Source organism: Rhinopithecus roxellana, chromosome 19 (assembly GCF_007565055.1).
Source record: "Rhinopithecus roxellana isolate Shanxi Qingling chromosome 19, ASM756505v1, whole genome shotgun sequence".
Classification (NCBI taxonomy): domain Eukaryota; kingdom Metazoa; phylum Chordata; class Mammalia; order Primates; family Cercopithecidae; genus Rhinopithecus; species Rhinopithecus roxellana.
This window is the reverse complement of record NC_044567.1, coordinates 39,590,702-39,615,979: the sequence shown is the minus strand read 5'-3', so window position 1 is coordinate 39,615,979 and position 25,278 is coordinate 39,590,702. Positions and strand designations below refer to the sequence as shown.

General features: G+C 55.1%; 1 protein-coding gene across 1 annotated transcript; it reads right to left on the bottom strand.

Annotated features, from left to right (window-relative positions):
• Positions 1–1,953: 1,953 nt before the first annotated feature.
• P4HB (prolyl 4-hydroxylase subunit beta) lies at positions 1,954–20,829 on the bottom strand. Its single transcript, XM_010354309.2, has 11 exons — positions 20,460–20,829; positions 19,333–19,539; positions 15,138–15,271; positions 14,822–14,959; positions 6,088–6,192; positions 5,784–5,909; positions 5,208–5,408; positions 4,658–4,778; positions 4,347–4,528; positions 3,923–4,009; positions 1,954–2,886 (listed from the first exon to the last, which is right to left on the bottom strand). The coding sequence occupies exons 1-11, from the start codon at positions 20,608–20,610 to the stop codon at positions 2,806–2,808; spliced, it is 1,533 nt and encodes a 510-aa protein (XP_010352611.1). The 5' UTR covers positions 20,611–20,829; the 3' UTR covers positions 1,954–2,805.
• Between the last annotated feature and the right edge of the window lie 4,449 nt (positions 20,830–25,278).

Sequence of the window (25,278 nt, the reverse complement as noted above, 5' to 3'; positions counted from 1 at the left end):
TTTCTGAGGGCCGAGCAGCCTCCCTAGAGCCACAACTCCACCCCCACTCCCTCCTGCACCCTTGGGCTCCTTCCTCCTGCCTCACCTGCCCTCTGAGACCACCATGAGCCCTGCTGGATCCTCAGGGCTTCTGCTGTTGCCCTGAGTGGAACCCACAGACACCACAGAGCTCCTGTCGCCTCCCCTGCAGAGAAGCAGCAAATCCAGGCTCAGCAGAGCCATCGCCCAGCCCTGCACACAGGCCGCAGCTTTCTGTCTGCAGAAAAATCAACTGTTGGCTGGGCACGGTGGCTCATGCCCATAATCCCAGCACTTTGGGAGGCTGAGGTGGGTGGATCACGAGGTCAGCCAGCAGATCCTGGCTAATACAGTGAAACCCCGTCTCTACTAAAAATACAAAAAATTAGCCGGGCGCGCAGTGGCTGGCACCTGTAATCCCAGCTACTCAGGAGGCTGAGGCAGGAGAATCACTTGAACCCGGGAGGTGAGGTTGCAGTGAGCCGAGATAGCACCATTGCACTCCAGCCTGGGCGACTCTGTCTCAAAAAAAAAAAAAAAAAAAAAAAAAAATCGACAGTCGGCCGGGCGCGGTGGCTCAAGCCTGTAATCCCAGCACTTTGGGAGGCCGAGACGGGCGGATCACGAGGTCAGGAGATCGAGACCATCCTGGCTAACACGGTGAAACCCTGTCTCTACTAAAAAATACAAAAAACTAGCCGGGCGAGGTGGCGGGCGCCTGTAGTCCCAGCTAATCGGGAGGCTGAGGCGGGAGAATGGCGTAAACCCGGGAGGCGGAGCTTGCAGTGAGCTGAGATCCGGCCACTGCACTCCAGCCTGGGCGATAGAGCAAGACTCCCGTCTCAAAAAAAAAAAAAAAAAAAAAACCGACAGTCTATGTGTTTTCTTGTACGTGAAGCACAAGAGCACTGAGGTTAAGCCAAATTACAACTTAGACCAGAAGATGGCCGGGCGCAGTGGTTCACGCCTGTAATCCCAGCACTTTGGGAGGACGAGGCGGGCGGATCCCAAGGTCAGGGAGATCGAAATCATCCTGGCTAACACGGTGAAACCCCATCTCTACTAAAAATACAAAAAAAAAAAAAAAAGGTTGGTTGGGCGTGGTGGTGGGCACCTGTAATTCCAGCTACTCGGGAGGCTGAGGCAGAGGAATGGTGTGAACCCAGGAGGTGGAGCTTGCAGTGAGCCGAGATCCGGCCACTGCACTCCAGCCTGGGTGACAGAGCGAGACTCTGTCTCAAAAAAAAAAAAAAAAAAAAAGACCAGGAGATTCTTCTTTTTAGAGACAGGGTCTCACTCTGTCACCCAGGCTGGAGTGCAGTGGTGCAATCTCTGCTCACTGCAGTCTTGATCTCCTGGGATCAAGCGATCCTCCTGCCTCAAACTCCCAAGTAGCTGGGGCTGTAGGTGCCAACCATGCCCAGCTAATTTCTAGTTTTTCGTAGAGACAGGGTCTCCCCATGTTGCCCCAGCACTGGGATTCCAGGTGCACGTCCCTGCACCCAGTCCAGCCTTTATCATGTGAGGGGTCAGTGGTAAGCAAGACACCCTGTTCCTCTCATCCGCCCTTAAAGCCTGAGTCCACCTGATTTCTCGTCACTCCACGGCGGGGATGGGAGGGAACGACCTGCAGTCTGTGAGCATCACGTGGGGCTGCGTGGCTCCACCTGTGTCCACATCCAGGGTCCAGAATCACAGAAGCCCCATCACAGTCCAGGTGAAGCAGCCGGCAGGCAGGGAAGGCATCCTCGCCAGGAGCCACCAGCCTGCACAGCTCCACCAGGGAGACGGGCGCCTGTTTCTGCATCTGCACCTCACTCCAGGGGCGAGGCCTCTCAACACCAGTGACCCCACCAAGGCCTGGCAGATGGCCTTGGCGTCAGCATTCCAGCCCAGCTCCCCAGGCTTGGCGAGATCATAAACCCGAGGCAAGGACAGGTGGTAAAATTTCAACTTTATTTGTCCAATGTGTTCAATTCCAGATTGTGAAATAGAAATGCCTCAAGAACTGTCAACGTCTGATTCAGCTCCAGCATCCTTGGCCACCTCCCCGCCTGGGAGTCAAGGGTCCTGGTTCTGCCTCAAGCAGGCCACGAGCCATGCTGTAGAGAGGCCAGTGGTCACAAGCAATGAGCCCACGACAGGATGTGGAGCCCTGGCTTGAGGGAAGGGGAAGGCCCAGGCCTGTGCTGGGCTCCAGGGCTGGCAGCCACCAGCCCTTCCTCCAGGCATGGGGGACACCCTGACAGGATCTGGAAGTCTCCATTTACCCAAAAAATGCAAGAGCCATGATCAGTCATGGCAACACTGCACGCGGTACTGACTGACTGTGTCCAGTCTGGCTCCGTCCCTCCCACACGGGGGACAAGCTTCTCCAAAGAAGCCTGGCCAAGGTGGAACAAATACCCTGATGTCGAAAAATGTCTAAAAATCCCACAAATGGAATTTTCAAAGAGAGCAGAAACCTCCCGCAGGAGGGAGGCAGCGAGACTCTGAACACTCTAGTGAGCGCTCTGGACAGACCCATAAGTACATCATGGTTTCAAGAAACAAGCCCCACCGGGGTGGGCTGCCTGGAGATGGATCCCTTTCCAAAAACTGAAAAGCAGAAGGAAGAGACGGGGGTGAATGGACGGTGTGTGGGGGCGAGGTGTCACTTCAGAAAGGTTCCCTGGGTTTCCGGCGACGCCCTCCTTCAGGTGAGGGCCGCAGGCTTCAGAGGCGTGCGCTGCTGCTGGGTGTGCGGCCCCGAGAGGTCTAGGCAGCGCCCCGGTCTGGCTTTCCGTCTTACAGTTCATCTTTCACAGCTTTCTGATCATCATCTTCCTCCATGTCTGGCTCCTCTGCTTCTTCCAGGTCCTCGAGATCCTGGGATACAGGAAAAGGTAGGGGACATGTTGGCTGCAACGGCTGAGGCTGCCGGCACCCAGAACCCCACGCTGCTCACACTGGGGACCAGCCGGCCACGTTGGACATGGCCACCGGCCACTGGAGCAGCCAACCCTGGTCTTTATGAGATACACGGGGTCTTCCCAGGAAGAGTGAGGCCTGGGGGATTTCTACCTATATCAGGATGAATCAGAGCCCCCACTGTGTCAGGAACCCTAGGAGTCCCAGCTCAGCCTCAGACCCTTCCACTGGGCATGGCAGGCGTATGTGTGCCTCCCAGCTTGGCACCATGGAGCCTAGAGTCCACATCTTGGCAGGGACAACAGCCCCAGCATGATGTTCAGGCCCACTGGGGTGACCATTCTACTTCCAACCCTCAGGCTCTGGCCAGCGACAGACCACAGGCAGCACAAGGGGCCGGCCCTCCATACCCAGCCTGGGCAGGGTGTTCCCACCTCCCACTCTGCACCAGCACTCCCAGCCAGCCCTGCCAGCCTAGACTGACCACGCCCTCATCTCCCTCACCATGGCCAAGCACCCTGCCCCTGCTACATCCTCCCAACACCAGCCCTCCTGCTTCTCCGGCAGCGTCACCACTGCTGCTGGCCACGCACTGACAGGCAGGACTCAGCTCCTGAGGGCGTGAGACCCATGTCTGCTCCATTGTGCCCGGGCTCCGCCAGTGGGCTGGGGATGGACATGTGAGTACAAATTAGCAGCACGTGAGGAACCGGTGCCATGTGTCTGAAAACGTTTTCTAAGCAAAATCTGGTTTTTAAAGATGTCTTTGACCTCGCCCCCTAAAGAAGTGCTGGCCAGGGAGAGCTGTTTCAACAGAGCGCTGGGAGCACATCCCTTGCCCTGCTGGGCAGAGGTGTGGAGCCCCAGAGCCCTGGATGCACAGACGTGCCTCCGACAGCACCGTTCTCATCACAAGTCAAGTCCAAGTGGGCATGTCCCATGGGGCCGCGGGGCTGAATCCCAGAGACCGGCCCAGGGCTGTGACCCCACTCACGTCGTCATCCCCTGCCCCATCCTGGCCACCGCTCTCCAGGAACTTCTTAAAACCATCCAGTGTGCGTTCCCCATTGTAATCGATGACCTGTGGAAGACAGGGATGAGTGCAGGGGCTGTTCCTGGCCCAGAACCAATCTCCCAGCATTGGCTCCTCCTCCCTAGAGAAAGGCAGAGCAGGCCCAGCCCGGTGGCTCACGCCTGGAATCCAGTATTTTGGGAGTTCAAAACCAGCCTAGGCAATATAGTGAGATCCCATCTCTCTCAAAAAAGAAAAAAAGGTGGGTGCTTCTGAAGGAGCTCCCACAGCTCTTCTCCCACCCAACTAGCCCCAGGCTCCTTCCAGACAAAGAAGCACCCGGGCTGGCGTGGACACCATTGCTTTCCCAGGGCCCGCCCTGGCCCCATCTAGAGGGAAGGCGCACCGTCCTGTCGACATTGGCAGGAAAGAACTTGAGTGTGGGGAAGCTGTGCACTTTGACAGCCTCCACCTCGTTGGCGGTCGAGTCCATCTTGGCGATAACGATGTTCTCATGGTCCTTGTACGTTTCTCCCAGTTTATCCCAAATGGGAGCCAACTGTTTGCAGTGACCACACCACGGGGCATCTGAAAAGAAAGCAGTTCTAGGGTGTGTCCTGGACCACAAAGTCGCTGGCAGACGCTTCCCCGGGAGTCCGCACACCTCCCGCGTGCCCTGGTGGCACAGACCTGGGAAGCAGAAGGGGCAACACTTACAGAACTCCACGAAGACGTTCTTTTTCTCATCAAAAGCCACCTCTTCAAAGTTCTTCCCAACAAGCACCTTGACAGGCTGCTTGTCCCAGTCCTCCGGCAGCTCCTGGCTCATCAGGTGGGGCTGGAGGGCAGGCAGGGCACGGTGAGGGGCGGTGCCACCTGGGGACCACAGAGCTCCACAACCCTCACCCCTGCCTGGCTGAGGTGCATGGCTGCCCTTGGCATCACCAGGATGGCAGCCGCAGAAGCCAACAGTGCCAAGAATCCAGGAAGAGAAGGCTGAGCCAGTGGGCTGGGCCCAATGAGCCCACGCAGGCCACACCCTTGCCGGCCAGGAGGCTTCCCTGAGGAGCATCTGGACCACCAGCGTCACCAAGAGGCTCCTATAGGTCCCCACGGGTGTGACAACAGTGGTCTTCACACGACCTTGGGCTCCGTCCTCTTATCTGAAGATCTTACTTTAAGGATGAAGCCCAGGACACTGAGAGCCCAGAGACCCCAAGGTGGCGGCTCTACCTGGGGGCAGCCCTGGCCCGGGACGTGCCCGCACCTTGATTTTGCCCTCCAGGAAATGGTGACAGAACTCTGTGATCCTCTCTGCTGTCAGCTCATCCGATTCGGGCTTGTACTTGGTCATCTCCTCCTCCAGGGTGATGAGGCGCACGGCCGGGCACTCTTCCTTCTTCAGGCCAAAGAACTCAAGGATGCGCTGGTTGTCGGTGTGGTCGCTGTCGATGAAGATGAACAGGATCTGGGGGAGAAAAGGAGGTTGCACAGGTGCGGGAGATGGCTGGCCTCTGCCTTCAGCCCTGACGTCACTCAGAAGGTGCGGGAGACGGCTGGCAGGACAGCCTCTGCCTCCAGCCCTGGCTTCGCTCGGAAGCAGATGGTGCCCCTGGTGCCTTTCCTCCAGCCTGGACTCTGGGGTTGCCCAGCCAGACCAGCAGGTGACCGGGAGCAGAGGTCTGGCCTGGCTGGCCCTTCATCTACATCCAGGCTCTCCTGAATCGGGTGCCCGGTCCGGTCCAGGAGGCAGCCTCAGGAAGGCCCCCCACTTCTGTCACCTCAGGAAGAGTTGTACGGTTCCCTGGCACCGCCCCACGAGCCACCCAGAGGAGCAGCTCACCTTGCCCTTAAAGCTCTCGGCTGCTGTTTTGAAGTTGCTCAGTTTGCCGTCATAGTCAGACACGCTCTTGGGCAGGAACAGCAGGATGTGAGTCTTGATTTCACCTCCAAAAATCTTCGGGGCTGTCTGTGTTATAAACTTAAGTTACTGGGTCTGAGTCACACGCTATTAATGCAGAATGTTCTCCCAACGGCCTCCAATGCTAGATGGCGGACAGCAGAGGTGACCGGGAGCCTCATGCTAACCCCAACCCACTCCTCCCCATCCCCAGCCTGGGGGCTGCAGGGCAGCAGGGGAGCCGCACCTGCTCAGTGAACTCGATGACAAGGGGTAGCTGGTTGTATTTGATAAAGTCCAGCAGGTTCTCCATGGTGACCTCCCCTTCAAAGTTGTTCCGGCCTTCATCAAACTGTGGACAGAAAGGGGGCCCTGACTGAGCACTGCTGCCAGGAGCACAGCCCCTGGGCCCACATCTCCCTGGACGTGGGAAGTCACAACAGCCAGCAGCCCTGCCCTCCTGTGGGGTTTTGAGCCACAGGCCCAGCAATGGGTATAGGACATGACTGTTCCCTGACAGCCAGACTGGCTCTGGCCACGGCCTTATGGCTGCCAGTGAATTCAACGGCTGGTTTTACACCCACAACTTGAACCTGGCGCACGTGGTTCCAGCAACCCTTGAAGTGTGGCCCATCCCCAGGGCCCCCAACTCTTTCAGAGCACCCATGTGGTCAAAGATATTTTCTTTCTTTTTTTTTTTTTAAGACGGAGTCTCGCTCTGTTGCCCAGGCTGGAGTGCAGTGGCTGGATCTCAGCTCACTGCAAGCTCCGCCTCCCGGGTTTACGCCATTCTCCTGCCTCAGCCTCCCGAGTAGCTGGGACTACAGGCGCCCACCACCTCGCCCAGCTAGTTTTGTGTTTTTTAGTAGAGACGGGGTTTCACCATGTTAGCCAGGATGGTCTCGATCTCCCGACCTCGTGATCCGCCCGTCTCGGCCTCCCAAAGTGCTGGGATAACAGGCTTGAGCCACCGCGCCCGGCCCAAAGCTATTTTCTTTTGTATTTATTTCTGAGACAGAGTCTCGCTCTGTTGCCCAGGCTGGAGTGCAGTGGCACGATCTTGGCTCACTGCAACCTCCGCCTCCTGGGTTCAAGTGATTCTCCTGCCTTAGCCTCCCGAGTAGCTGAGACTACAGGAGCCTGCCACCACGCCCAGCTCATTTTTTTTTTTTTTTTGTATATTTAGTACAGATGGAGTATTTTTTTTTTTTTTTTTTGAGACGGAGTCTGCAAGCTCCGCCTCCCGGGTTCACGCCATTCTCCTGCCTCAGCCTCCCGAGTAGCTGGGACTACAGGCGCCCGCCACGTCGCCCGGCTAGTTTTTGTATTTTTTAGTAGAGACGGGGTTTCACCGTGTTAGCCAGGATGGTCTCGATCTCCTGACCTCGTGATCCGCCCGTCTTGGCCTCCCAAAGTGCTGGGATTACAGGCTTGAGCCACCGCGCCCGGCCCCAAATGGAGTATTTTAATAGATAGTTTCACCATGTTGGCCACGAAGGTCTCGATCTCTTGACCTCATGATCCACCTGCCTTGGCCTCCCAAAGTGCTGGGATTACAGGCGTGAACCACCGCACCCCACCGGTCAAAGCTGTTTTCACACTCACACTTCCCTAGCCTTTGCCTTTGCACTCTCCCGCTCACGTGCTGCAGCACAGACTCACAGAGGCTGCTGGCTGTGTGGTGTCGCAACAGCGGGAGGGCAGGAGAGGAGGATCCTGCTGGAGGAATCTAAAACACCACTTAGCAGTAAATTGTTTTTGTCTGGGAAAATTAGTTTTCATAAAGGTGTGATTTATGATAACATGTAATGGGATGATTATTATTTTAAATTAACTTGGCCACAGTGGCTCACGCCTGTAAGTCCAGCATTTTGGGAGGCCAAGATGGGTGGACTGCTTGAGGCCAGGAGTTCGAGATCAGCCTGGCCAACATGGTGAAACCCCATCTCTACTAAAAATACAAAAATAAGCTGGGCGTGGTGGTGGGCACCTGTAATCTCAGGTACTTGGGAGGCTGAGGCAGGAGAATGGCTTGAACCTGGGAGGTGGAGGTTGCAGTGAGCTGAGATCGTGCCACTGTACCCCAGCCTGGGCAACAAGAGCAAAACTGTCTCAAAAAAAAAAAAAAAAGAAGGGCCGGGTGCAGTGGCTCACACCTGTAATCCTAGAAGTTTAGGAGGCTGAAGCAGGTGGATCACTTGAGTTCACGAGTTCGAGACCAGCCTGGCCAACATGGTGAAACCCCCCCCCCCCGCCCACCAAAAATACAAAAAATTAGCTGTGTGTGGTGGTGCGTGCCCGTAATCCCAGCTGCTTGGGAGACTGAGGCAGGAGAATCACTTGAACCCAGGAGGTGGAGGTTGCAGTGAGCCAAGATCATGCCACTGCACTCCAGCCTAGGCAACAGAGCAAGACTCTGTCTCAAAAAAAAAAATACGGCCGGGCACGGTGGCTCAAGCCTGTAATCCCAGCACTTTGGGAGGCCGAGACAGGCGGATGATGAGGTCAGGAGATCGAGACCATCCAGGCTAACACGGTGAAACCCTGTCTCTACTAAAAAATACAAAAAACTAGCCAGGCGAGGTGGTGGGCACCTGTAGTCCCAGCTACTCGGGAGGCGGAGCTTGCAGTGAGCTGAGATCCAGCCACTACACTCCAGCCTGGGCGACAGAGCGAGACTCCGTCTCAAAAAAACAATCAAACAAACAAAAACAAAAATCAGTTGGGTGTGGTGACACCTGCCTGTAATCCTAGCTACTCGAGAAACTGACGCAGGAGGACTGCTTGAGCCTGGTAGGTAGACATTGCAGTGAGATCACACCACTGCACTCTGAGTGACAAGAGTGAAACAGGCGGGGCGTGGTGGCTCACGCCTGTAATCCTAGTACTTTGGGAGGCTGAGGCGGGGGACCACCTGAAGCCAGGAGTTTCAGAGCAGCCTAGTGCAACATGGTGAAACCCTGTCTTTACTAAAAATACAAAAATTAGCTGGGCGTGCTGGCGGGTGCCTGTAATCCCAGCTATTTGGGAGGCTGAGAGGCGGAGGTTGCAGTGAGCCAAGATTGCACCACTGCATTCGAGTCTGGTAACAGAGTGAGACTCCGTCTCAAAAAATAAAAAATAAATTAAAGAAAAAAAAAGAGAAGAAACAAAAACATTTTTTACATCCTTAGTTCTAGTTTCTAATACAACAGATCCTGAAAGGCGCCATCCACATGCCCGTGAGGCTCTGGCGATCCCTAATAATGTGCGGCAGCTTCAGGGAGTGCTCAGGCCACAAGATGGAGAGGCTGTGGCAGCCCAACCACCAGGGGTCCGTCTGCAGCTGAGGATGCGGCCTCGGCTCAGGCTCAGAGAGGCGCTCCTGTGCTGAGGCTCTTCAAGTGAGAATTTTGGGTAAGCCTTCCATCATTCCCTCTGAACTACTTTTTTATTTAAAAAATTTATTTATTTTTTTTATTTCTTGAGATGGAGTTTTGCTCGTCACCCAGGCTAGAGTGCAATGGCGTGATCTTGGCTCACTGCAACCTCCACCTCCCAAGTTCCAGCGATTCTCCTGCCTCAGCCTTCCGAGTAGCTGGGATTATAGGCATGTGCCACCACGCCTGGCTAATTTTTGTAGTTTCAGTAGAGACAGGGTTTCACCATGTTGGCCAGGGTGGTCTCGAACTCCTGACCCCAGGTGGTCCACTTGCCTTGGCCTCCCAAAGTGCTGGGATTACAGGCGTGAGCCACTGAGCCTGGCCCGAAATATTTTTTTTTTTTTTTGAGACGGAGTTTCACTCTTGTTGCCCAGGCTGGAGTGCAATGGCATGTTCTCGATCTTGCCTCATTCCAAACTCCGCCTCCCAGGTTTAAATAATTCTCCTGCCTCAGCCTCCCAAGTTGCTGGGATTATAGGCATGTGCCACCATGCCTGGCAGATTTTGTATTTTTATTAGAGATGCGGTTTCTCCATGTTAGTCAGGCTGGTCTCAAACTCCCGACCTCAAGTGATCCACCTGCCTCGGCCTCCCAAAGTGCTAGGATTACAGGCGTGAGCCACCACATCCAGCCAAAAAAATTTATTTTACTTTTATTTTTTGTAGAGACGGTCTTACCATGTTGCCGAGGCTGGTCTCGGACTCCTGGCCTCAAGCAATCCTCTTGCCTCGGCCCCCCCGAGTGCTGGGATCACAGGTGTGAGCCACCAAGACTGGTGCCCTCCCCTCGAACTTTTTTATTTTTATATTTTTTTGAGACGGAGTCTCACTCTGTCGCCCAGGCTGGAGTGCAGTGGCTGGATCTCAGCTCACTGCAAGCTCCGCCTCCCAGGTTCACGCCATTCTCCTGGCTCAGCCTCCCGAGTAGCTGGGACTACAGGCGCCCGCCACCACACTCGGCTAAATGTTTGTATTTTTAGTAGAGATGGGGTTTCACTGTGTTCGCCAGGATGGTCTCAATCTCCTGACCTCGTGATCCACCCGTCTCGGCCTCCCAAAGTGCTGGGATTACAGGCTTGAGCCACAGCGCCCGGCCCCCTCGAACTTTTTTTTTTGAGAGAGAGTCTTGCTCTGTCGCCCAGGCTGGAGTGCAGTGGCGCAATCTCGGCTCACCGCAAGCTCCACCTCCCGGGTTCTCGCCATTCTCCTGCCTCAGCCTCCCGAGTAGCTGGGATTACAGGCGCCCGCCACCACACCCAGCTAAATGTTTGTATTTTTAGTAGAGATGGGGTTTCACCGTGTTAGCCAGAATGGTCTCGATCTCCTGACCTCGTGATCCACCGCCTTGGGCTCCCAAAGTGCTGGAATTACGGGTGTGAGCCACCGCGTCCGGCCCCCTCGAACTTCTTAAATGAGACTTGGGGAAATGAATCACTCATCCTTTCTTACTGGCCATTTCTCTTCATGCGTCCTCAGAGTAACTTGGAAACCAGGTGCCATTTCCTGCTCTTGTGCATGCTGTGCCCACGTCACCCTGACCGGGCCTGACCACCAAAGAGCTGATACTAAACTAGGCCAGGAGCACCCGTCACCCCTGCCCAAGTCCGAGGGGCAGAGACTTCCAAGCCTGTTACATCTTCCCCAGAGGGGCAAAGGTGGATAAAAAGAGGCAGGAAAGCCGTGGCCGGGCGCGGTGGCTCAAGCCTGTAATCCCAGCACTTTGAGAGGCCGAGACGGGTGGATCACAAGGTCAGGAGATCGAGACCATCCTGGCTTACATGGTGAAACCCCGTCTCTACTAAAAAAATACAAAAAACTAGCCGGGCACGGTGGTGGGCGCCTGTAGTCCCAGCTACTCGGGAAGCTGAGGCAGGAGAATGGCGTGAACCCAGGAGGCGGAGCTTGCAGTGAGCTGAGATCCGGCCACTGCACTCCAGCCTGGGCCACAGAGCGAGACTCCGTCTCAAAAAAAAAAAAAAAAAGAGGCAGAAAAGCCAAGGTCAGGAGGCCCTTGGAGGAATCCTTTGGAACACGAGCTGCTGATCACAGCCGGGCTCCCAGTGGCACTGGTGGGCTCGCACTCTGCCCAGGAGTAACACTGGGCTGCAGCTGCAGGAAACAGAAAATCCCCCCACCCCTGCAGAACAGCGTCTCCAGCTCCCTCCAGAGTGTCAGGTGCTGCCTACATCATCTCATACCAAGAAGCCAGGAGGAGACACTGCCCCAGTTGTCCCAAGGCTGCCATCGTTTCGGCAGAGATGCCACATCACACTCGATCGCGGTCTACTGTGATAAGGGAAACTGGTCCCCTTAGCAGGGCACAGCAGCAGGAGGCCAGCCCTGCCAGGCCACAGTGACAAACAACATAGAAAGGCCCAACGCAGGCCAGGTGATGTAGCTCACACCTGTAATCCCAACGCTTTGGCAGGCCGAGGCAGGAGGATTGCTTGAGCTCAGAAGTTTGAGACCAGCCTGGACAACACGGTGAAACCCCATTTCTACAAAAATATTAAAAAATAGCCAGGTGCGGTGGCGCACACCTGTGGTCCCAGCTACTCAGCAGGCTGAGGTGGGAGGATTGCTTGAGCCCAGGAGGTCGAAGCTGCAGTGAACTGTGATTGTACCACCACACTCCAGCCTGGTAACAGAGCAAGACCCTTTCCCAAACAACAACAGGCCCAGTGCTGCCGGCTGGTGGAGAAGACAAAACGAACTATCAGAAGCTGTCACACCCATGGTCCCAGTGACCAGCGGCCCCCGCAGAGGCTTTCCTGGGCTGCAGTGCCCACTAGGGAAGGAAGGGAAGAGCAGGCAAGAACGGGCCACATAAGAGCACCTGACTCAGCCAGGCTGCCCACTGTGGCCACTGAATGCACAGGAAGACCTCACTCACTTTGAGGGATAGAAGTTAATACCCTGGAGGAAAAGGAACAAGTTGGACTCATCCTCTCAGCTGTGGGGCGAGCTCTGACTTCCAGCACAGCCCCTACTGTGTGCACAGCACAGGGGGCCGGGCTTCTGCCTGCAACCACCACGTTCACCATCACAGACACCTGGGCCACCTTCGGTGGGCAAGAAAGCACCACCCACCAACTGGCATCAGACCCAAGTGGGGTTGTCTGTGCCCAGCTCTAGTGGACTCCAGAGAATCGAGGCAGAATGTTAACCCGTGGGGAGCCCACATGGATGGCCACGTGTGAGCGTTGGCAGGCAAGAGCAACGAAACCGCCCTCCCGGCCTTCGTGGACACATGATCACCAAACTGTCCACAGAGTCCCAACGGCCGCGCCAGACATCCAGGGCACTGAAGGAGCTGTGGGCTGTGTGACAAAACAGAGCTCGCAAGTTTCATGGGCCCTGGAGAAAGTCTCTCCCAGAACCCAAGTTTCAAGACAAGACTCGGAACCTTCTCTCTTTTTTTTGAGACGGAGTTTCGCTCTTGTTGCCCAGGCTGGAGTGCAATGGCGTGATCTCAGCTCACTGCAACCTCTGCCTCCCGGGTTCAAGCAATTCTCCTGCCTCAGCCTCCCGAGTAGCTGGGATTACAGGCGTGTGCCACTACCCAGGCTAATTTTGTATTTTTAGTAGAGATGGGGTTTCTCCATGTTCATCAGGCTGGTTTTGAACTCCTGACCTCAGGTGATCCGCCCACCTCGGCCTCCTAAAGTGCTGGGATTACAGGTGTGAGCCACCGCACCCGGCCCGGAACCTTCTTTCTAATAAAAGCTCTAAAAAGACCTTTGGTTCCCTCAACTTTATCCAACACCACACTGGCTTTTTCTAGTCAGATGTTTAATTTCCAGGGCACCCTGCAATGGTAACTGTGTCATTTAGAAAAACCCTCTTCCTTTCAGAAACATCAGGAAAACGTCTCCTGGTAAAGAGCATCTACTGTCTTGAGTTATCTTGAGGAAGTGGCTGCAAAAACAGCGAAGTGACAAGAACAAGGACATGGAAACAAGCCGTCCTGACCCACCCGCACCACCACACTCCAGGAAGGTGGCTCTACCCTCTCTCCTACCCGGTCCCAGGGAGTGCTGGATGCTCAGTGCTTACTACAGAAAGTGAATGGGTTGGTGGCTCACACCTATAATCCCAGAACTTTGGGAGGCCAAGGCGGATGGATCATGAGGTCAGGAGATCAAGACTATCCTGGCTAACACGGTGAAACTCCATCTCTACTAAAAATACGAAAAATTTAGCTGGGTATGGTGGCGGGCGCCTGAAGTCCCAGCTACTCAGGAGGCTGAGGCAGGAGAATGGCGTGGACCCGGGAGGCTGAGCTTGCAGTGAGCCAAGATCGCACCACTCACTCCAGCCTGGGCGACAGAGTGAGACTCTGTCTCAAAAAAAGAAAAAGAAGGCCGGGCGCAGTGGCTCACGCCTGTAATCCCAGCACTTTGGGAGGCTGAGGCGGGTGGATCACGAGGTCAGGAGATAGAGACCATCCTGGCTAACACAGTGAAACACCGTCTCTACCAAAAACACGAAAAAATTAGCCAGGCGTGGTGGTGGACGCCTATAGTTCCAGCTACTCAGGAGGGTGAGGTTAGAGGATCACTTGAGCCTGGGAAGCACAAGTTGCTGTGAGCTGAGATTGCACCACTGTGCTCCAGCCTGGGCAGCAGAGTGAGAAACCCTATCTCAAAAAAAAAGGGCAGCCAGGCGCGGTGGCTCACGCCTGTAATCCCAGCACTTTAGGAGGCCGAGGTGGGTCGATCACCTGAGGTCGGGAGTTCAAGACCAGCCTGACCAACATGGAGAAACCCCGTGTCTACTAAAAGTACAAAATTAGCCAGGCATGGTGGTGCATGCCTGTAATCCCAGCTCCTAGGGAGGCTGAGGCAAGAGAATCGCTTGAAGCCAGGAGGCGGAGGTTGTGGTGAGCCGAGATCGTGCCATTGCACTCCAGCCTGGGCAAAAAGAGCAAAACTCCATCTCAAAAAAAAAGAAAAAGAAAAAAAAAGGCAAATGGGGCTGGGTGTAGTGGTTCACGTCTGTAATCCCAGCACTTTGGGAAGCTGAGACAGGTGGATCATGAGGTCAAGAGATTGAGACCATCCTGGCCAACATGGTGAAACCCCGTCTCTACTAAAACAAAAATTAGCTGGGCATGGTGCACACCTGTAGTCCCAGCTACTTGGGAGGCTGAGGCAGGAGGATCGCTTGAACCCAGGAAGTGGAGGTTGCAGTGAGCCGAGATTGCACCACTGCACTCCAGTCTGGCAACTGAGCAAGACACCGTCTCAAAATAATAAATAAATAAGGCAAATGTTGTTACACGTTTTATCCTAAATGGAAAAAAAAAAAAAAAAGCTAACAGTCAAAAGCAGCTCTTTTGGGATGGCTGTGGCAGGAGAGTGGCCAGAGGGCCCACAGCTGAATGCAAAGGCCACAGGTGTCAGTGCTGCTTACAACCCAACTTGGCAAAGCTGCAGAACATACCTATTGGGCCAAAGGTGCCAGGAGCAAAGTTCCCCTAATGATAAGGAGAGCAACGCCACCCTCTGCAGACCAATCCCGGAACTAACCCAGGCAAAGCTGCCTGGGCCCACTCACCTTCTTAAAGAGGACAACCCCATCTTTGTCGAGCTGGTATTTGGAGAACACGTCACTGTTGGAAGTGATCCCAAATGGTATGTCATCGATGGCCTCTGCTGCCTGCAAGAACTGCTTGGCAGAGTCTGACTCCACGTCCTGAATGAGGAGGGAAAAGCAGAGGTAGTCATAAGCCCACAGCACCAAGCAGTAGGGGCAGACCCTGTAATGCCTGGGCCCGGGGGGGACATATGCAGAACTGCCAGCTGCAGGCTGTGGACCCCTCCTCAATGGATGACAGGAAAAAGAAAGACTGGAATGACGCTCTGGTCTTTACCTTGAAGAAGCCGATGACAGCCACCTCGCTGGACTCCACCAAGGACTCTGCAGCTGCGCCGTCAGGCAGGGTGGTGGCAGCCGGGCCCGTGCGCTTCTTCAGCCAGTTCACGATGTCATCAGCCTCTCTGCCAGCTAACCCCAAACAAATGTAGGTTCCACTCTCAAACACGGAGTGCCGCCCGCCCTGCCGGGCCTGTTCCCGTCTCTACTCTCTGCCAGCCAGGTTGAGGACACCTAACTCACCCTAAGCAAGATGTTTTCCCACCACGGAAGAGGTCTGGTGTCATCGGCCCGCCTCCTAAACCCCAGTGTATATGCGACTGTGGTTGTGTTTATGGTGAGTGGGGAGGAAAGAGGATGATTCTCTCTATGAATAACAGGATCACAAACCCATTTCTTTCCTCTGATCTCTTGGCATTTTGTTTTCTCTTTTGACACAGGGGCTCACTCTGTTACCCAGCTGGAGGCAAGATCTTGGCTCACTGCAGCCTCCACCCACTGGGCTCAAGCAATCTTCCCAACCTCAGCCTCTCAAGTAGCTGGGGTACAGGCGCACACTATCATACCCAGCTCATTTTTGTATTTATTGTAGAGACGGGGTTTTGCCATGTCGCCCAGGCTGGTCTTTAACTCCCATGCTCAAGCACTTTGCTCACCACGACTTCCCAAAGTGCTGGGATTATACGCATGAGCCACCAATCCCAGCCTTTTTTTTTTTGGAAGATAGGGTCTTGCTCCGTCACCCAGGTTAGAGTGCAGTGGCATGATCATGGCTCACTGCGACCTCAAACTTCTGGGCTCAAGCAATCCTCCCACCTCAGGCTCCCAAGTAGCAGGGACCACAGGCATGTGCCCCCACACCCAGCTAACTGTTTTTTTTTTTTTTTTTTTTCCAGACAGTTTCGCTCTTGTTGCCCAGGTTGGAGTGCAATAATGCAATCTCGGCTCACTGCAATCTCCACTCCCGGGTTCGAGCAATTCTCCTGCCTGAGCCTCCCGAGTAGCTGGGGATTATAGGTGCCCACCACCACACCTGGCTAATTTTTAGTAGAGACAGGGTTCCCCATGTTGGCCAGGCTGGTCTCACTCCTGACCTCAGGTGATGCACCTGCCTCGGTCTCCCAAAGTGCTGGGATTACAGAGGTGAGCCACTGCACCCGACAAATTTTTCTTTTTTTTGACAGAATCTACCTCTGTTACCCAGGCTGGAGAGTGCAGTGGCACGACCTTGGCTCACTGCAACCTCCTCCTCCCAGATTTAAGTGATTCTCCTGCCTCAGCCTCCCAAGTAGCTGGTATTACAGGAGCCCGCCACCACGCCCAGCTAATTTTTGTATTTTTAGTAGAGGCGGGGTTTCACTGTGTTGGCCAGGCTGGCCTTGAACTCCTGACCTTGTGATCCGCCCGCCTTAGCCTCCCAAAGTGCTGGGATTACATGCGTGAGCCACCATGCCCAGCCAATTTTTCTATTTTTTGTAGAGATGGGTTTCGCCATGTTGCCCAGGCTGGTCTCAAACTCCTGGGATCAAGCAATCCACCCACCTCGGCCTCTCAGTGCTGGGATTACTGGGATGAGCCACTGTGCCCAGCCCCAGTTAATTTTTTTTTTTTTTTTTTTTGAGACGGAGTCTCGCTCTGTCGCCCAGGCTGGAGTGCAGTGGCGCGATCTTGGCTCACTGCAAGCTCCGCCTCCTGGGTTCACGCCATTCTCCTGCCTCAGCCTCCTGAGTAGCTGGGACTACAGGCGCCCGCCACCCGTCCGGCTCATTTTTTGTATTTTCAGTAGAGACGTGGTTTCACTGTGTTAGCCGGGATGGTCTTGATCTCCTGATCTCGTGATCTGCCTGCCTCGCCCTCCCAAAGTGCTGGAATTACAGGCGTGAGCCACCGTACCTGGCCTGCCCCAGCTAATTTTTCTATTTTTTGTACATAGGGTTTCACCATGTTGCCCAGGCTGGTCCTCTGTATTTTTAAAATTTTATTTTTTGAGATGAAGTCTCACTCTGTTGCCCAGGCTGGAGTGCAGTGGCACAATGTCAGCTCATTGCAACCTCCATCTCCCGGGTTCAAGTGATTCTCCTGCGTCAGCCTCCGGAGTAGCTAGGATTATAGGCGCGCACCACCACGCCTGGCTAATTTTTGTATTTTTAGTAGAGATGGGGGTTTCACCATATTGGCCAGGCTGGTCTCGAACTCCTGACCTCAGGGGATCCACCCATCTCAGCCTCCCAAAGTGCTGGGATTACAGGCATGAACCACCGCGCCAACCTGCCCTCTGCGTTTTCTAAATTTTCTTTGACATGTACATTAATCAAACACACATGTTCTCACCCAGGAGTCTGACACCAGGCCTCATCTTAGAAAGCTGGTCAGTAACTCAAAACTCAGTGCCAGTTTTTCTACCTGTGGGAACAGGCTGACACCTAGTCCACCTAACTCCCGCCTCCTAACTTATCCCAGGCATTTCAGGAGTTCTCGCCAATGGCCCACCCTACGTGTCTCCCAGACTAGGAAGATGACACGCTTTATGCCACCAAAGGCAATCAAACGACAGGGAAGAAACCTACTCCTCCTGGGAGACTGAGGCTAAGGAAAGCTGACCCTTTCCCTCTTAGACCTTGACTCCCTGGTCCGAATGGGGAAAACCCCATTCAGATGTAGAAGGATTCTGCCAGTGCTAACAAGACGGTCACCAGTGACAAGTGGATTTAGGAGTGCTCATCTCATCTGCAAACCTGAGTGTTAGTGACAGAACCACGGTGACTTTGCACAGAGCACTTCCCATTCCAAAAGTGAACATGTGTAAAAAATGGGAACATCAATCACGCCTGTAATCCCAGCACTTCGGGAGGCTGAGGCGGGCAGATCACGAGGTCAAGAGATCGAGACCATCCTGGCCAACATGGCGAAACCCCATCTCTCCTAAAAATACAAAAATTAGGCCGGACGCGGTGGGTCACGCCTGTAATCCCAGCACTTCGGGAGGCCGAGGCGGGCAGATCAAGAGGTCAAGAGATTGAGACCATCCTGGCCAACATGGTGAAACCCCATCTCTCCTAAAAATACAAAAATTAGGCCAGACGCGGTGGGTCACGCCTGTAATCCCAGCACTTCGGGAGGCCGAGGCGGGCAGATCAAGAGGTCAAGAGATTGAGACCATCCTGGCCAACATGGTGAAATCCCATCTCTACTAAAAATACAAAAATTATCCAGGCTTGATGGTATGCACCTGTAGCCCCAGCTACTCAGGAAGTTGAGGCAGGAAAGTCACTTGTACCCGGGAAGCAGAGGTTGCAGTGAGCAGAGATCACACGGCACTCCAGCCTGGTGACAGAGCGAGACTGTCTCAAAAAAAAAAAAAAAAGGAAAAAAAGAAAAAAAAGAGAGAACATCAAAACAGCCAAGTAAGAGGCAACCACAGAGTTGCTGCCACTAGAACAGGACAGGGCACACCTGCTTAAGGGGACAACCCTGCTAACACTGGAATGAACTGCTTTCGGGCTGCCCATCATGTGCATCTGATGTGCCACAGAACTGGTTTTATAGATGAGTCTTCTTTTGCCACAGTCACTGATTTGGCTACACAGGGGCTCGGCCTTCACGAAGGCAGCTTCAGAGGTGGCAGATGAGCAGCTGAGGGCCTGTGCTACAGACAGAGCCGGGTGGGCTTGGATTCGAGGTCTGCTACCGACAGGCACAATGCTGTTACTCAGCTGCTCTAAGCCTCAGCCCTTTGTCTGGGAAAGACCTGCCTCACAGAGAGGATGCAAGGAGAAATCACGCAAGCATGTGGCGCGGCAGCTGGCACGCTACAAACAATAGTTAGCAGGTGTCACCCCGAGAGCTACAGCTACGCTGCTGCTCCTAGGAAGAGGGGCAGCACAAAGAGCCCATGTGGCCAGAAAGGCACCAGTCTCCCTCTCCTCGCTAGTCAGTCTCCAAACAGACCTCAGTCAGCCAACCCCAGAGTGGCACCTGACAAGACAGGTTCTCTACTCGAAGGTTCTTCCAGGATGAAAACTTTCCTCACAGGACCCTCAGGACACAACCAGGAGAACCCGGCCTGAGGAACGGGATCCCTCCAAGCCTCTGGAACCCGGCCTCCCCACCGCTCAGACTGCTGCCCGTGCCCTTCCAAGCCGGCAGACCAGTCCCTCTCTAAAGACAGTTCAAGGGCAGTGCCACAGCCACACCTGTATATTCCTTGGGGGAAGCCGTGTCTCCGTTCCTGAAGAACTTGATGGTGGGATAGCCGCGCACGCCGTACTGCTGGGCCAGGTCAGACTCCTCCGTGGCGTCCACCTTGGCCAACCTGATCTCGGAACCTTCTGCCTTCAGCTTCCCAGCGGCTTTGGCATACTCAGGGGCCAGAGCCTTGCAGTGGCCACACCAAGGGGCATCTGGAAGCGGAAATGAGATGCTAGAAAGCAGCCTTGATCTCTCGGCACTGCTTCCTTTTCTTCTCTGGCACTTCCCTTCATAAAAACCTTATCTACTCACCAAGATAACCCCTCCTAACGCACAAGGCTGAGCTGATAGCCTGGTGCTCTTGGGCAATATCAGGACAGAGGCCGTGAACGACAAACCACTACCAACCAACACCAGCGCTCACTCTGCTATGTCACCGTCAGCACAGGAAGACAAACCTCTCAATGGTTGCTGACTTCTTATTACCTGTAGGCACCCAAGGCAAGGGTCTCCCTAGAATTTCCCTGAAGAGTACAGACAAAAGTGAAGAAGTGAACGTGGCGGCCTGTACCAGCACTGGCTGTGAGTATGGGATGCACATCCGTGCACACAGGCCCTGAGTTGCTTAGAGTGCGGGAATAAGACGATCTGTCAACAGAGTTAGCAACTGTGTCCGGCACAAGATTCCCACCCCAGGGACAGAGCTCAAATCCTTATGGACGTGAGGAAGGCTTCGGATTCTCGTCCGAGACACCATCGGAATGACTACTGTGGCAAGGTGAAGGTGGGGTGGGCAGGAACGGGGCGCCTTCCGGGTCGGCCCCCGGGGACGACTCGGCAGGGCTGGACCCTGGCGTGCTCTGTTGGCTCACACAGGTCGATCCGGTCCTTCTCGCACTAACAGGAAGATACTGCCGTGCGCAGGGCGCGTACCTGGACGGCCCCCCGGCTCCCAACCAGGCTCTCATCCCCGAGAAACCCCGGACACGGCCCCCAAGGCGGGCAGGAAGGGCGCCCTTCAGTCCCGGGCGCGCCGGGGATCCCGACTCCGGGGGCGGCCGGGCCGTGCCTGCGTCCCAGAGCCTGGCCCGACGGCCCCGAGCCCCGCCCGCCCGCCAGGCCCGGCGCTCACAGAACTCCACCAGCAGGTACTTGTGGGCCGCCAGCGCCTCCGCAAAGTTGCTTTTCCGCAGCACCAGGACGTGGTCCTCCTCCTCGGGGGCGTCGGCGTACACCCGGGCGGCCGCGGCCACGGCCAGGCACAGCAAAGCGCGGCGCAGCATGTCGCACACGGAGCAGGCGGGGCGCTTCGGTTGGCGCCGCCGGGACAGCGGGGGCGACGAGAGCGCGCGCCGGTCCCGGCCTCGCCTTTATAAATCCTGGGTCCGGGGCGCGCCTGCCCCCCCTGCCCGCGCGCGCTGGCCGCGGCGCGCACGCGCCCCTGAGCCCGCCTTCGATTGGCCGGCGGACTTCGAGGCTCATCTTTGCCGCTCTCGGATTGGACACTCACACTAGGCCCGGCCCCGGATTCGGAAACCCTCCTGAGGCCTCCCTGGCCTTCGCCCGGGATTGGCCGAGGACCTCGCGCTCGCTGTCTTTCTAAGCCTTTCATTGGCTGCCGACGAGAACTTTTTCTGCCTTGGCTTCTAATTGGTGGCTTTCTCCCACACCTTCTACGGGTCTGGAATGGCTGCCACTTTCGGTAGCCGGAGCTCTGCGCCTCCTGATTGGCCAAGGGATGCGCGCACTCTGCGCGTTCCTTCGTCGAACGTGGCAGTGGGGCGGAGTTCCCAGTCTAGGGGCGGAGCTGCGGCTGCGCCTCCGAAACCCCTCGTGTTGCATTCTGACTGGACCGCGTACCCAACTGGCACGCCCCCTGGACCCCGGGCCGGAAGCTGGGGTGACGCAATTTCCGGCGCGCGTGTCAAGCGTGCGGCGGCGGCCCTGGCAGGTGGGGTCCGTCGCGTAGGGGCGGCAGTGGGCTCGGTCTGTGATATCCGGCGCGGTCCGATGCGCTCCGCGAGGTCACGCAAGACACCCACCGAGGCATGACGGCAGGGCCTTGGCACGGGAATCGTGCGCACAGGTCGAGGAAGCCTCGGAGGGGATGAGAGCACAGGGGCGGGGGGTTACGAGAATGGGGCTGGAGAGACGGGCGGGAGGGGCGGGACCTGGGCGCTGGGGACCTGCCGGCTCCCAGGCCCCAGGAAGACGCCGCCCCTGCGTTGAGCGGCCATAGGAAAGGTTCTCCCGGCTAAGGCCTTCAGGGAGCGGCCCTTTGCCCTGTACGATCTCTTCCCTCCCTTCCCACTGGTTGCCAAATCCTGTGAAGCTGTCCCTACTCTGGTGCTTCTCAGATGCTCTGGTCGGTTCAGGAGACCTCCCAGCCGTTATACAGCTGTGGAAATACCTTGGGCGCTGGGCGCTGCTTCACTCCGAAGGCAGCAGCTGGGTTTGCCTCCCAACTTGACCCGCCACCGAGGCTCCTGAGCACTTGAAATGTGGCCAGTCCACCCCAGACGGGCTGTGAGTGCGCAATGCACATCAAACTTCTGAGTGTGCAGGGCCGGGCGCGGTGGCTCATGCCTGTAATCCCAGCACTTTGGGAGGCCGAGGCGGGCGGATCACGAGGTCAGGAGTTCGAGACCGGCTTGATCGTGGTGAAATCCCTACTAGAAATACAAAAATTAGCCGTGCCTGATGGCGGACTCCTGTAATCCCAGCTACTCGGGAGGCTGAGGCAGGAGAATCGCTTGAACCCGGGAGGCAGAGGTTGCAGTGAGCCGAGATCACGCCATTGCACTCCAGCCTCGGCAACAGAGCAAGACTCCGTCTCAAAAAAAAAAAAAAAAAAGACTGTGCGTGTAGGGGCTGGGGGACACAAGGTACAGTATTTCGTTAATAACTTTACTTTGACTACTACATGTTGAAATACTCTGTATACATACGTTGGATTACATAATAATATTGAGGTCAGGTGCTGTGTGACTCACTCCTGTAATCCCACCGCTTTTGGAGACCGAGGCAGGAGGATCCCTTCAGCCCAGGAGTTGGAGACCAGCCTGGGCAACATAGTGAGACCCCGCCCCCCCGTCTCTACAAAAAAATACATTTTAAAAATTAGCCAGGCGCTGTGGTGTGCACCTGTGGTCCCAGCTACTTGGGAGGCTGAGGTGGGAGAATCACTTGAGCCCAGGAGGCTGAGGCTGCAGTGAGCCATGATCCCACCACTGCACTCCAGCCTGGATAACATGTAGACACCCTATCTCAAAAAATAATATTTGTTTACTCTTATCTTTTTTTTTTTTTTTGGAGACAGTGTCTCACTTTGTCATCCAGGCTGGAGTGCAGTGGGCAATCTCGGCTCACTCCGCCTCCCGGGTTCAAGGGATTTTCCTGCCTCAGCCTCCTGAGTAGCTGGGATTACAGGCACCTGCCACCACGCCCAGCTAATTTTTGTATTTTTAGTAGAGACAGGGTTTTACCATGTTGGCCAGGCTGGTCTCGAATTCCTGACGTAGGTGATCCACCTGCCTCGCCTTCCAAAGTGCTGGATTACAGGTGTGACCACCGCACCCGGCCTCCTCTATCTTTTAATGTGGCTTTTAGAAACTTTAAAATTACATAGAAGGTTTGCATTTTGTTACTGTTGGACACTGACAGCTCTCCCTCTCCCTCACTGCCTGGAACCTGCTGCTCTCCTTTTCCCCAGGTGCCTGCCCTCTCCATTCCCCTCACTTTCCTCTGCTGGGAAGCAGCACCACCACTGATTTTAAAGTTGAAACTTGGCAGGGAAAAGGGAAATGCTCCCACGTTAAATGTATACACATTGACTGCAATAGCATCCTGACTTTTGAAATGGTAAAACGTAGAGTAAGTTGCTTTTGTACTTTGAGAGTTTGTGTTTGTTAATCAGTTGTTCCTGAGAGCATGCTTCTCATCCTTCACACAGGGAACTCCCTCCACTAGAATGTGAGTTCCTTGTGGTCAAGACTGGGTCCTCTGTGCCCCTCCCCCCAGTGCCAGCAGAGCAAAGGTCAGTCAGAGGCATAGGTTGTAACTGCTGGGAGAACTGTCTGCTTCCTCTGGGTGATTTTTCTGGCCTAGAAGGAATATGAGTATGTGCCTCGCTGAGCACTGGCCTGGAGCCGACTCGGGAAACACCATCTCTTCAGAGCTCATTTTGATTGCAGGCACGGTCCCTTCTGCCCTCTGGACAGATGGAAATCGCTTCAGGTTGCTGCAGTATCTTCCAGCGTTTTTGTGGTTGCCGTGAGCTGTTTTACAGACCACAATTTGGGGCCTGAGACAAGCTGGGCATGGTGTTGCCTGCCTATAATCTCAGCTGTTTGGGAAGGTGAGGCAGGAAAACAGCTTGGGCCCAGGAGGTTGAAGCTGCAGTGAGCCATGATCATACCACTGCACTTCTGTCTGGGTGACAGAGACCCTGTATCTTACAAAAAACCCCACCCCACATTTGTACCACATCTAGGTACGAGGTCAGAGTTCAGATGCCTAAATATTGGAGCTTGTGTTTTGTCCACTGTTGGGGAAAGAGTGAAGAGATTTAACTAACATAATGTTGATTAGCTTGTGATGGTTTGGCGGCAGCTTAGTCCAGAGCATACAGTGAAGTAAAAAGGAAAAGTGTTCACAGACAATGAGAACTAGGACCAAGTGGAGAAGACTCAAGGCACACAGACCCGGCAAGGATCCCAGTGGCTGTGGATAAGTCTCAGGCTGGCTCTGGGCCGGTGGAACACATCTCAGTGCTGGTGAAGGCCTGGCCAGGGTAGCAGAGGACAGGGCTGCATCAGCCCAGGTGGCTGTGGCCGACCTGACCTCCTTCTGTGAAAACCAGGGTGCCCAACCAGAACTAACCTAGATAGATGGCAGCATTTTTGTTTTTTTCTTTGAAGATGGGATCTTGCTATGTTGCTCAGGATGGTCTCGAACTCCTGACCTCAAAGGATCCTCCCCTCTTCAACTTCCCAAAGCGCTGGGGTTACAGGTGTGAGCCAGCATGCGCAGCCGAATCACAGTATTTTAGACGGATGCCATGGCTGCCCAGAGTGTCCTCTTAAGGTGCCTCTGCCCTTGGACTGGCTTCCTGCACCAACCCAACAGGGGCAGCAAAGGTGGGCTCTGGGAACGCTGGAGGGAGGAAGCCTGGTCTGCGATGGCCTGAGATGCCCTCCTCTATGGGGGTTGTTCAGTGGATGGAAATGTGCAGGGCATGGGTCCTGCCCCCAAGAATGCAGGCTGGTTCCACTGGGCACCTGTAGAGGGCTGATGTCCTTTTCCTGAGGCCTGCTCATGTGCCTTCTAACCCTAGGGTGAAAAGATGGGCTGTGTTCACCTCATGCCCAGGCCCTTCGAGGAGTGTGCCCTTGGGGGTCAGGGCCCTCCTGTGGCTGGCATTTCTTTGGATCATCACAGGTGCTCCAGACATCCTTTAGGGAGTCTCAGGCTTGGAGAAGGGAACCATTAAATATTGGTTAGTTGTTTTTTTTTTTTCTGAGACAAAATCTCGCTCTGTTGCCCAGGCTGGAGTGCAGTGGCGCAATCTTGGCTCACTGCAACCTCTGCCTCCCAGGTTCAAGCGATTCTCCTGCCTCAGCCTCCTGACTAGCTGGGATTATAGGCGCCCACCACCACACCTGGCTAATTTTTTTTTTTTTTTTTGAGATGGAGTCTCACTCTGTCACCCAGGCCAGGCTGGAGTGCAGTGACACGATCTCAGCTCACTGCAAGCTCCGCCTCCTGGGTTCACGCCATTCTCCCACCTCAGTCTCCTGAGTAGCTGGGACTGCAGGCGCCCGCCACCATGCCTGGCTAATTTTAGGTGTCTTTTAGTAGAGATGGGGTTTCACCGTGGTAACCAGGATGGTCTCGATCTCCTGACCTCGTGATCCACCCGCCTCGGCCTCCCAAAGTGCTGGGATTACAGG